The sequence below is a fragment of the Paroedura picta genome, chromosome 11 (genome assembly GCF_049243985.1).
Source record: "Paroedura picta isolate Pp20150507F chromosome 11, Ppicta_v3.0, whole genome shotgun sequence".
NCBI lineage: Eukaryota > Metazoa > Chordata > Lepidosauria > Squamata > Gekkonidae > Paroedura > Paroedura picta.
In genome coordinates this window covers 36,411,576-36,424,405 of record NC_135379.1, presented here as the reverse complement: position 1 = coordinate 36,424,405, position 12,830 = coordinate 36,411,576, and the positions used below count along the sequence as shown (strand labels likewise).

The 12,830-nt window shown below is 47.0% G+C and overlaps 1 protein-coding gene across 7 annotated transcripts in view; it reads right to left on the bottom strand.

Annotated features, from left to right (window-relative positions):
- Positions 1-11,541, bottom strand: part of RBMS3 (RNA binding motif single stranded interacting protein 3) — an 862,898-nt gene extending 851,357 nt beyond the window's left edge. For 3 of the 7 annotated variants that reach the window (XR_013225653.1, XM_077304652.1, XM_077304650.1), the window contains exon 1: positions 10,332-11,540. Coding sequence is in view for 5 of the 7 variants with exons in the window: in XM_077304652.1 (XP_077160767.1) it covers positions 10,332-10,520 (189 nt within the window). In the remaining 2 variants the exon portion in view is untranslated. Of the gene's footprint in view, positions 1-10,331 lie in introns of all 7 variants that reach the window. The other 4 variants (XM_077304656.1, XM_077304653.1, XM_077304654.1 and 1 more) reach the window with 2 other exon arrangements.
- Between the last annotated feature and the right edge of the window lie 1,289 nt (positions 11,542-12,830).

Genomic DNA, 12,830 nt, shown 5'->3' with positions numbered 1-12,830 from the left:
CTACCAATATAATGGCATATTTCATGCTGAGAACACTTACCCTGATGGAGTTCAGTGAAAGACAACAGAAGGTAGTAGCTCATTAATCACAATATATGTGTATGATATATTTACAACCTTTCGTCCCCCACACAAGGGTTTCTTGCATTCCTTCTTCTACCCCAGCACATGCCACTGCTCTCACAATTACACTAGTCTCTGATTTATCTAGAAAAATGTTGCTCTAGGAGCCTAGGAGTAAGCCAAGCTGAGTAATAACCCCAGTCAAAGATAATTGTAGTCAAGAGATGAGGAGAGGTATCAATGGTGCTTGAAAGCTGTGTCTGAAATCTTAAAACATGTACTCCATCTAAACAGGTACGACAGAGGTCTAATTCTTTGTTTTCATTCTCCAGATAAAACTAATACTCATTTGTGGAAGACCTGGAATTGATACAGATTCTGCCTGCTATTATTCCTCGTTGAGTGTTGCTAGTGGGTTCTTCCAACATCATTTATAGTTCAAAATGACAGTCAAAGGCATTTTACATCCACAACACAATTCTGAGGCTCTTAAAATCGCTTAATGGCTTCAGACAGGGACAAACAAAACCTGTTGACTTAACACTTCCATAGTACTTGGTTTAGCATTAGATGCTATTAGTTACACATACCAAAGTGAGAAAAGAGACAGCACAAAGGAGAAGTCCATGAAACTGCCAAAACTTCCAAATCTCCAAATCTTTTATTTTCCGCTTGAGGCCTGGGAAAGCATCAAGCTGCTGCATACTCCCAAGTCATAAGCCTAGGTTTACAAAGGTAGGTTTTCTTAAAAGTCTAACGACTGGATCAAATAGCTGACTTTCCTCCATCTTCTCCATAGAAAAACTTCAAAAGTGGCAAACAATATTGTCTTCCTGTGGTTATATCTACAATAGCACACCTCTCAAAAATGAGAGATTCAACCACTGTGTCAAATTCAAATGGTTCCCATCTCTTAACACAGGACTTGACAAAACCCAGGCTCCAGGGTGACATGGCACCTAGAAACTTCTTTGTGACACCTAGTATTTTCACCAAGTAGTATTGTTAACAAGTGTCTCTTTGTCATTCTCAGTAGAAGTACAAAGCTTATTTGAGTGAGGGTTAGAGATTAGCTTTTTGTTGTGATGGCAATCAAGGTAACCTCATATTTACTTATGCACTGAAGCACTTCTGTTGCAACTTTCTAAAAAATGACAAGAAATTGAAGAATTTAGGTTTTGTCATAGCAAACATTAGAAAGTATCTTCATTAAAACATACATTCCTAAAGGTCAAAATATGTCTGGCTCCTAAATTTTCTCAGTGGCTTGAAAAGCCCAATAAAATTAATTTTAATTTTTTCTCTTAAGACCCAAAGCCTGGGAATTCCAAGCCTTGAATGCAACATGTAACATGCAAAATCCAGAGTGTCACATGTTGTATCAAGAAAGAGCAGGAAATTAATGTTTCTGCACCCCGAGTATGGAGAGCTGGATTAATGAATTGATTCTTCTGTTTTGTTTCATTTTGCAAGTATCTATGGTGCTCCATTCAGACTGGATGAAGTTATTCCACTTTGTTAGGCTCATAAATATCCGGACAGCATGCAACTAATTTCAAAGCATATATAACATTACAAAGGGAATTCAAGCTTCTTTCGTACATACTGTATCAGATGATTGCTGCCAAGGAGGAGGGGGGGATAGGCAGAAAAAATAAATGTAAACCCCAGTCAATGTGGGCTCTACATTCACATTAGAAGCTTATTTAAAATGCTGCCAGAATCCATTTCCCACTGTAGCACAAGTTTTTTTAAAGCATGGGTGCTGATCTTTGAACACTAATTGATGTCCATTGTTTGAAGCCACAGCTCTGTTACATATTGGCACGAATTTAGAAGACAGACTCTGCTTTTAGCAAGTACAAATCCTATTGGGAATATGGTTCAGTTGATGCACATTTTCAGGACCAGAACTAAATGCTTTCCAACCTAGAAGCTTTGCCACCAAGTTCCAGATGCCCCGGGGTTACTTCAGTCACTTCCACACTAGCTGTTTAGTCCAGAATGGATATTGTTCATTTACTATAGAGAATCCAGAAGATGTAATTGCCAGCCAATTGCATTACTGTCTTCATGTGTTGTTCCCCTGTCCTTTCTCCAGGCATAATCTGTGGTCTTTAAAAACTTAAAATACAATTGCAGAGCCTGTCTGAGAGCCAGCTTTATGTAGTGGTAAAGAGCAGTGGCCTCGAATCTAGAAAGCTGGATTTGATTCTCCAGTCTTCCACGTGTAGCTGAAGAAGGAGAAGGAGAAGAGTTGGTTCTTATATGCCGCTTTTCTCTACCCAAAGGAGGCTCAAAGCGGCTTACAATCACCTTCCGTTTCTTCTCCCCACAAGAGACAGCCTGTGAAGTGGCTGAGGCTGAGAGAACCCTGATATTACTGCTCAGTCAGAACAGCTTTATCAGTGACGTGGTGACCCAAGGTCACCCAGCTGGTTGCATGTGGGGGAGCGCGGATTCAAACCCAGCTCACCAAATTAGAAGTCCACACTCCTAAACACTACACCAAGCTGGCTCTCAATAGCCCTGGGCTAGTCACAATCCTGTTAGTGCTGTTCTCACAGAGCAGTTGGACTCTCAGCCCCACCTACATCACAGTTTTCTGTTGTAGGGAGAAGGGAAGGAAATTGAAAGCCATTTTGTGACTCCTTCAAGTAGTGAAAAGGTAGTGAAAAGCGAGGTATGAAAACCAACTCTTCTCCTTTTATGTATCCCAAGTACTCTAGCAAAGCAGTATTACATCACTTCAGACCCTTTTAAGTGTTCCTTCAACCTCTTTCTTGGAAAACACCCTGATTTTCAACTTTGTTACTTCCTGTTCATTTATATGGTGTTGACATTTAAGAATCTACTAAATCTAAATCATGTGAGGGCCATGCGAAAATGTAAAGAAAAAAATAGCATTTATTTATTTTTCTTGTGGCGCAGTGTGGTAAGGCAGCAGACTGCAATCTGAAAGCTCTGCCCATGAGGCTGGGAGTTCAATCCCAGCAGCCGGCTCAAGGTTGACTCAACCTTCCATCCTTCCGAGGTCGGTAAAATGAGTACCCAGCTTGCTGGGGGGTAAACGGTAATGACTGGGGAAGGCACTGGCAAACCACCCTGTATCGAGTCTGTCATGAAAACGCTAGAGGGCATCACCCCAAGGGTCAGATATGACTCGGTGCTTGCACGGGGGATACCTTTACCTTTATATTTATATACCACTACTCTCAAAAGTCTCGCAGCGGTTTACAGAGATTCATAAGAACAATAAAATCCCATTAAAACATATCACGATGGCGGATAATAAATATATAATCCACTCCCTGCCCCCCCCCCCCGTCCAGCAAAGGTCTATTACTCTCTATCTGGGAGTGAGGGACTTAGTGGGTTTCGGCTGACAGTGCCGGCAGTCGCCCTAGCCTCAACCATATGCCTGGCGGAAGAGCTCCATCTCGCAAGCCCTGCGGAAAGCTTACAAATCCCACAGGGCCTGCTTTGGCTACTAAGATTATTATATTTATATTTCTCTTACTTCTTTTATACCATGTTCTTCTCCCAGTGAGAAGCCTAAAGCAGCTTACATTATATCCCTGTCCTCCATCTCATCCTCACATTAGCTGTCAGGAAGTTTAGTATAATTTTGTATGATTACCCAGGGTGACCTAGCAAACTCCCAGGGCAGAATGGGGGTTCAAATCAGGGACTCCCAGATCCTTAGCCACACAGGTTCTCATTAATTTCCCTTCCTATTCCCAATGGTTGAAGGGGTAACTCGATTCAGGAATGCCGAAAACCACGTGAGAATATTATTATTTATTATTATTAAGATTCGTAGAGGCTTACAACATACAACTCCCATAAAATCCACTTATAAACCATATTATACCCAGGGCTTCAGGCCCCCTACAGCCACAAAAGATTGGCAGCCTAAAGAATCCCCCCCCCCAGCAAACCTCCATAGAGGTGGTGAGTAAGGATGTAATGCAACTGATCCTGAGGAGGGGCCATGCTGTTCCTAGCACTGGTCTCAACCAAGGACTTGACGGAAGAGATCCATGTTGCAGGCCCTGCGGAACTGTGACAGCTCCATCAGGGACCTCAACTCCCCCAGGAGCTAATTTCACCAGGTTGGGGCCAGGACCAAAAAGGTCCTAGCCCTGGTCAAGGCCAGGCACCTCCAAGAGATTCACGGCTGTATAGTGAAGCGCTCTGCGGGGTGCATAAGCAGGCAAGCAGTCCCTCAGATAGGCAGGGCCCAAGCCATTGATGGCCTTGAAGGTTAAAACCAAAACGTTGAACAATCTAGGCCAGAATTGGCAACCAATGCAGCTGCCTCAGCCCTGGCTGGATATGAATCCTCCAAAATGTTTTTGTGAGGACCCTGGCAGCTGCACTCTATACTTGCTGGAGTTTCCTGGTCAAAGACAAGGGTAGGCCAGTGTAGAACTAGTTACAGAAGTCCAATCTAGAAGTGACTGTCACATGGATCACAGTAGCCAAGTAGTCTGGGGGCCAGTAGGGCACTAGTAGCCTTGCCTGGGGTAAATGGAAGAACGCCATGTGGGCTACTCCCATGACCTGGGCCTCCATAGACAGAGAAGCATCCAGAACCACAGCCAAGTTCCTTGCCAAGGACAAGATGTCAAGCTGTACCCCAGCCAAGGTGGGCAAACATGCTTCCTGTCCTGCTGCCGTTCTGTCCAGCTCCAGGACCTCCGTCTTGGAGGGGTTGAGTTTCAGGAGACTCTGCTCTAGGGTTGGGCATAATACATAGGCATATTATCCCTATGTATTATTCACCCTAGTGCCAAAGATTTGGAATGAGATATGAAACTGACTAGCTAAGAACACCAAACTGCTCCTGATCTAGTTAATTTCGCTCCCAGGGTGGGGATGGAGAGGACCCTTGGCAGGAATTTTTTGGTTAACAAGCAGCATGTGTTGATGTAGATAGTTTCACCAAACACCGTTCTTTGGTGAGCTTTATTTTTGTTTCAAGTTAAACATAGCTTCAAAAGTGCTCCATATGTTTTATGGGGGAAGTGTGTCATTCATCATAGGCATTATCTAATAGGCAACCATGACAGGGACAGAAAAATAAATATGCATCTGGTAACTAGGAGGGAGGGCTTTTCCACAGTAGAGCTTGAATAACAACAAGTTGGCCACACTGCTTCCACCAGACACCACCACCGCAAACAACATGAGGGCCAGTTCTACCAGCCTGCCTCCCAATGAAATTAAGCAGAAAAGGACAGACATTGGTTCTTTTCCTGCCAGCCCATTAAGCAAGGCCTGATGCCTATTGCCAGCCTAAGGAGTCTTCCTCTGATTTAAGGAGACTTTGTCCAACTGAAAAGCCACCTAATATAAAGGAGAAGGCTTTATTTTACAGTAATAATGCAGTTAAAACCAGTACCCTACATCCACCCTCTTATATACCCACAGCTCTACCAGGCTAACTGGGCAATGGATGGCCTAAAATAAGTGACAGAACCAAAGGGAAGGAGGGGACCCCTATAATTTCAGGACATCCATGTCCTCAACCATAAACCTAGTAGAAGAGCGACATTTTGAAGGCCCTGCAGAACTCTGACAGGGTCCAGATTTCAACAGGCAAGTCATTCCACCAGGTCAGAGCTAGGGCTGAATTATGCTGTGAATTCCTGATTTTCTCTGGGGCACGAACGAAGAAGCAACGCACTTAGGATGATGGACAATGATAAATTGAATATTTAATATCTTCATTTAATGTCTTTTGCGCCCTCTAGCCCAGCTGATAAGGAGGTTCGAATTGGAATGTCATCAATATGCCAATGACACCCAGTTGTTCCTCATGATGGACAGCCGTCCTGACTCACCACCAGACTCATTAGCCAGATGGCTGGAAGCAGTGATGAGCTGGCTCAAGCAAAGCCATCTGAAGCTTAATCCTGCAAAGACAGAGGTCCTGTGGCTCAGTAGGAAACAGCCAAGCAAGGAAGCGCAACTGCCCAACCTGGATGGGGTGCAACTTTCAGTTGCATGCTCGGCCAGGAACCTGGGCTTGATCTTTGACTCCTCCTTTTCCATGGAGGAACAGATTACAAAAGTGGCGTTCTTCCACCTATGCCAAGCCAAGCTACTCACGCCCTACCTGGCCCCAGAACACCTAGCCACAGTGATCCAGGCAACAGTCGCCTCTAGGCTGGCTTTCTGCAACTCACTCTACACAGGCTTACCCTTATCCCTGACCCAGAGACTCCAACTGGTGCAGAATGCGGCAGCTGGGGTTCATACAGGGACACCTTGGAGGGTCCATATCTGGCCTGCACTCCAGCAGCTACACTGGCTTCCAGTTGACTACCGGGTCAGGCTTAAGGTTCTGGTAATTACCTTGGCCTGAGTATCTGAGAAACTGCCTCTCCACCTATGCCCTCTGAAGAGCTTTATGCTCCTCTACCATCAATAAACTGGTGGCCCCAGGGAAGCTCATCCATCAATGACCTGAGTCAGGGCTTTCTCAGTCTTGGCCCCCACCTGGTGGAACGAGCTCCCAGAGGACATCAGGGCCCTGCTAGAGCTAAAAACAATCCCGCAGGACCTGCAAAAAGCTCTTCTACCAAGCATTTGGCCAAAACAAATGAACAAGCCGCTACCAGCAACCAGAAGTCCCATAATCTGCACTAACAAAAACCGGACCACAGTGCAAACAGACCAAACTGCTGTTATTCAATACTGTTATATCACACTGCTTGTTGTTGTTATTAAGTACTGTTATTATATTACACTGTTTGATGCAAGTTCACTGTTAAATAAGGTATATTGAATGTTCATTGTTTTGTACCACATATGAGTTATACTGTAAACCACCTGGAGCCAAAAGGGAAGCCAGTAAATAATATAAATAAATATATAATAAATAAAGTAAAAAAAAAACAAATAATCTACATTAAACAGATACTCCCTTTTTCTAAAAAAAAAAAAAAAACTACAGAAAGGAGTTTGTCAGTGTAGTCTGGATGTTCATATTTATTTCCTTGATTTATACCCATCCTTTCTCACTAGTAGGGACTCCGAAGGGCTTACATAATTTTCCTCTCCTCCATATGTTCCATGAACGAACCTGGGAGGACCGTTCGGCTGAGAGTACGACTGCCCAAGATTACCCAGCCAGCTTCTACGGCAGAGTGGGGATTCTAAGATGGGTCCCCCAGATCCTAGGCTAGGCTTTCTCAACCTGGGGCTTCTTAATGGCCCTGGAAGAGTATCTTGAATGGGTGTTAAACATTTATTGGGTGACCTGCCCCCCTTCCCAAAATGGCCAATGATGGGCCAGGGGGGTAGGAAGGGGAGAGGCCCCGGGTGGGCGTGTACACAGCTATGCTTCCCAACCATATTCTGCATAATCTTGCCACTTCTGGTGTTTCTCAAAGCCTGAAGAATGTTTCATGGGCTGAGAACGGCTGTCCTAGGTCAACACTCTTCACCACTGCACTACACTAGATGTAGGAGAAACATGTTCAAAACTCGGTGGGAGTTTGGGTGGGCAAGACACAATCACTCAGCCTTCATTGCCTTACAGCAGGGGTAGGGGCCTTACAGCGAACGCTGGCAGGGGCTCATGGGAATTGTAGTCTATGGACATCTGGAGGGCTGCAGTTTGACTACCCCTGCCTTGTAGAGTTCAAGAGGAAAGGTAGTTTACGCAAGAGCGACCAGGTTCTTTGTAAACTGGAAAATGGGAGAGAAATGATTACCTGATAACAAAACAAATGCTTCTAGATCAGCCTTCATGGGCTCCTTTAACTTATCAACCGTGACATTCATTATTTCTAACCGTAGACCTTTTACATAATCAGTTTGGCTCTCACACACTCACTCATTTTACTCAGTGATTAACTTGATTCAAAACACTACCTATTTTAATGAGATTCCCTCTGTTAAAACAACATTTTTGGTGCTCACAGCAGGAATCGTTGTTGGTGAAAGTGGCTTTTCAAGCTTTGGCCACTTATTGATCACTTGGCAGAAAAATTCAAACCGCTGTTCATCCAGCGTTGGGGCAATTATTTTCAGAGGCAGAAGCATTTCAAACAAGTATTGTTATTACTCCTTTTGTAAAATTCTGTAGCTTTGCATGAGATGTGACAAAATCACTGCCCTCATGGAGACCGTTTCAGTTCTCTTCCCTTACAGTATCTTGCAGACTGCACAATCATGTGCGAATGCAACCATACATACGTACAAGTTTATAAAAAGGCTCCCTCAGATGTTCTGAAATTTACAAAACAGCCATTCTAGATCACAGCTGTTTTTAACAACACATCTCCAAAGTGTAGCATTTACAAAAAAACAAAAAACCTCTTTGCACCTAGAAAGGATTGACAGTGCCTCCCCCACTCCAGGTTTTCCACCTGCAAAAACAGTCAAACCTCCCTAGGCAATAAAGAAAGCTAGACCTGTTTTGCTGTCAAGTCCTCAAGAGACCTCTGTCATGTTGTTTTAAGGGCCATCAGAGAGGAAAAACAGGGTTCTGTTCCTGCATCAAGAAGTCACTCGCAAAAACTAACAGAAGACACATCAGAGGAAGGTTCAATTATGGATGCTTTTTAATTAGCCATAAATCTAAGCCAAGCATCCTCAGTTCCTTCTTTCACCTGCAGACATGCACTCTCTGACTTCCTGCTACCAGCTGCTAGTAAAACGTTAGAGCGTACACAGTGCAACCAGAAGTAACTACTGATCACAGATTTCTGCTGATGGCAGGTTTTTGGAATGCTGAAGGCTCTGGCACAGACACCACAGCTTCTCCACTGGTAGTTCGTTTGCAGTATATTTCAATGTGTATGCAAACTCCTATTTGAAGCATACGTTTGAAATCCACAGCAGAAATGTGCTGCACATGCAGATTCTCAAAATCATGTGCACATGTCAAGGCAATATCCAGTCACTATTATTAATATTGCCACTCAGTTATAATGTAAATCTTTCAGTGCGAAAGACACATTTAAAATCTCCTCTAAAAAAGCCGCAGACACATTTTGAAGTAAAAACAGCCCCCAATTTCATCCCATATTCCACTTTTTATAGGGATGGAAGATCCAACTGTTAGAAATTAGCCTGTGTCTAAAATCAAAAGATTTTAGCAAAAAATGTGATTTTTCAGATTGCTGAAATCAGATATTGTATCTAGTTGTTGCATGATTTTAACAAAAATGTAATCAGCACATATCAGAAAAGAAAGTCATGGATGGAATCTGACATTTATTAAAATAAATTAATTAAATAATCTTTATTTTATTTAAGCAAAACCTAACTAATATTTTGCTCCTATTATTAATTGCCCTCTTCTATAATCAGTGCCAAATTTTTATGGTTTTTGTGCTCTGGCTTTTCCATCGCATACTTCTAACACACCTGAACTATTTCATGCAGAAAAAACTACCACATGACACACTTACATACTTCATTTCCACTAACATTTTAAAATGCGACCCTCTACAGGTGTGATTACAGTCCACAGGGAACACTGCACATAACTTCAATGAAACTTCACTTTGGGTGCACTTTGAACTTTCTTACAGGGGGGAGCATAAAATCAATCAATCCTCACCTTTACTGAGGTGGGAAAATGCAGAGCGTTTGTGAGTTCCTGGGCAGCTAGACAACCACCATTTAGCCTTCAGTTATTAAGTCCACGATGGGAAACGTTAATAGAACAGAAGGCATGCCAACAGCCAGGAGCGGGGAATCAACGCACTTTGCTAACCTCTTCACAGTGATCCTGTCTCTCCCCACTCCCTCCATTCATTTAACCATCAGCTCTATCTGCAGGCAGGCAAGCAAGTTGACCCATTTCTCTCTCGCGTTAGGTTTTCTCGGGATGAAGCCCCCGGTCTCCAGTGACACAGCAAAGATGAAGACACCGGAACGTCTCCCTTGGCGAGGCACGACGGGCATCGGCGGAGCTGGCGGCGACCGGCGGCTTCCCCCAACCCCGTCGTCCGGCCAAACTTTCCCGCCAGCCGCGTCCCATCGCCAGCCCACCTTCGGGGGCGGGAGCCGAGCCCAGAATCCGCAAAGACGGACTTCCCCGTCCAAGAACGGCCCCACCGCAAAGCAAGCCGTCGAGGGGAGCCCCGAAGCCAAGCCAAGGCAGGCGACGCAAGCCCCGAGCAAGGCGCGGTTGCCTCCTGTCACGCCCCTCCATCCACCCCCCCCCCCCACCCCCGTCCGTTCCTCGGCGGCGGCTCCCCCCTGCGGGCGCGGGGCAAGGGGGCGCGGAGTTGGGGACCGACCTTTCTGTCCTCCTTCTCGCCGCTGTGCCTCTTCTCCGCCGGCTGGCTGCTGCTGCTGCTGCCGCCGCTGTCCCCGGCCGACTCGCCCGCCGGCCCATCGTGCCGCCGCTGCTGCTGCTGCTGACAGGCGCCAGACCCCTGGGCGTGGGGGATGGGCTCCGGGCACGGCGCGACCCCCGTCACGTCCATCGCCTTCCGCAGCCCGCGCGCTGCCCGGCGCCTGGGGCCCCTGCCTTGGACGGGCCAGGGGGCGGGGACGGGGGTCCTCTTCCGAAGGAGGCAAGCCGCGCGGCGCGCTCACATGGCGTGCCTCCGCCTCTTTCCGCGCCGCTCTCGCGCGCGCGCGCGCCCTGCCGCCCGCCCTCGCTAGTCCCTCCGGAGCCTCGCGACTCTCGCCGGCGGCCTGCGCCTGGCCCCCTCCCGCTCAGCCTCCGCCGCCGGGTCCCAGCTCGACCTTTGTTCCTTGGGCAGGGGAGGGGCGGGCGGGGGGGCGCGCGGCGTTTTGCAAAAGTTGGCCTCGGCGGGGCCACTGGCACGGCCGCCGGGGAATGCCCAGGCAAAGTTCAGCGGCGCCTTGTCCGGCGGCGTCTCCCTTTCGCTGGGCCGGCCGGGAGCGGAGCTGGGCAGGGCGCCTCCCCGCCGCCTGCCGCCTAGAGCTTAATCGCCTCCCGGCGGCGGAGCAGAGCGGCGCGGCTGGAGCTCCCTCTCTAGTTTGCCAGCGCCACGCAGCCGTGCGCAGGAAGGAGCGGCCGGAGTCCAGGGGCTGCTGGGGCTGGGAAGTCCGCAGGGAAAGCCCCGCCGCGGAGCTATCCCCGCACGAGCCGCTCTTGCTGCTGCCGATTGGTAAATCGCGCCGTTCAGGAAAACTGCCGGTTATAAAGCAAGCAAGCCTTGGGCCTCTTCGGTGTGGCAAGTCAAAGAATCATCAGGACCTCTGGCCACGTGCAGAGTGTCTCTTCGTTCCGTCCGTTGCAGGGGTGGCCAAACGCCGGCTCTCCAGGGGTCCATGGGCTACAATTGCCATGAGCCCCTTTAGTCGACGGACATCTGGAGACACATAGTTTCCCCTGACGCCCCTTCCCCGGAGACCGTGGCTTCAGGGGAGACTCTTAATGAGAGAGCTGCTCAAATTGAAAGGGGCAGAGCCACGGATTAGGCAGGAATGGCAAATTGCCTGTGCCTTGTTTGCAGCCAGGCAGCCAGCTGTATAGAATTTCTCTCCTTAAAGAAGTGATTGAAGGGCAAGATTTGATGTGATCATTCTTAAACTGAGACGCTTATCAGGTGACTCCGCTGCATTGCTAAATATATGTTTCTAAATATAACCTTAACATTGTCTGCTGTTGCTTTGAGAATTACCTGGAAACATCTTGTGGGTGGAAACTTGTAGAATTAGGCATGAATTGAAACATTCCCTGTTGATCAAAGGGCTTTTTCTTTCTTCCTTTAAGGAAAATGCTTTCTCACCCAATTTATATTAGTAGATAGCCTGAGTTAGGCTGATATTGTCAGATTTGGGAAGTGAAGCAGAGTCAGCCCCAGCTAGTATTTGGAAGGGAGAGCTCCAAAGAATATTAGGGTCATGACACCCTGTGGGGTTTACCATACTTCAGCTGTGACTTGATAGCATTTCCCACTTCCACATATCTGTTTCTATCCAGACCCCAGGGATTTTCTAAAAACATGCTCTATGGCAGCCTTTTTCTATTTTTTGCCTGTGGAGGTACATCTGAAATTTTTCAGGCTTCAAGGGACCACAGAAGTAATGTCAGCTGGCCCCACCCCCTGCCATACCCCATACACAAATACATGGTTCAGCCGCCTTTTGAAGAACCCTGTTTGTGCTATTTTCTGGACATTCATCTCTAAAGGGGCAAAGGCCTCAAGCAGATAGTTGTTGGCAGGCTGTTGAAACAGAGGAACCCCTCCAGTAGCAGAGAAAAATCTGAGGGAAGAGTGATCTGCCCCCTTTATATCTTGTTGTAAAAGGTGAGGAAATAGCATGAAGGAGGGGCGGAGCTCCATCAGGTGTTTTGGAGTTTCAAAAAGCATTCCACAGCAGGCCTGCTGTGGTACCATGATAATGAACATGATTGTTCAACCGCGTTTACCTGGGGTCATTTGAAGCATTCTTAAAACCCAGGGGCATTTCCCACGGCTTAAAAATAGCACAATGGTTGCTGATTGAAAACGCTACTAATTTGCCATAACGCACGACGTCGTTAACGATCTGCAACAATCCTGAAACCGACCCGCCAAAAGCGCTTCGTTGTAGCGCTTTTAGGGGAATCCAGAAAAGTGGATTCACCCTCCGGATAGCGATACACTCCTGCAACCAATCTGCAACAGTAGCGCTAAAGACCTGTGCGTTACCATTGTTGCGGGTTCTTCAAAGTCCCTCCTCCCGAGCCTGTCCTCCAAACTTCCGGCGAACTGTTCGCCATTTTTTTTTTCTCCGAGCGAGCGGGGATCTACGAGGCAACGGGACAGCGACTGGCT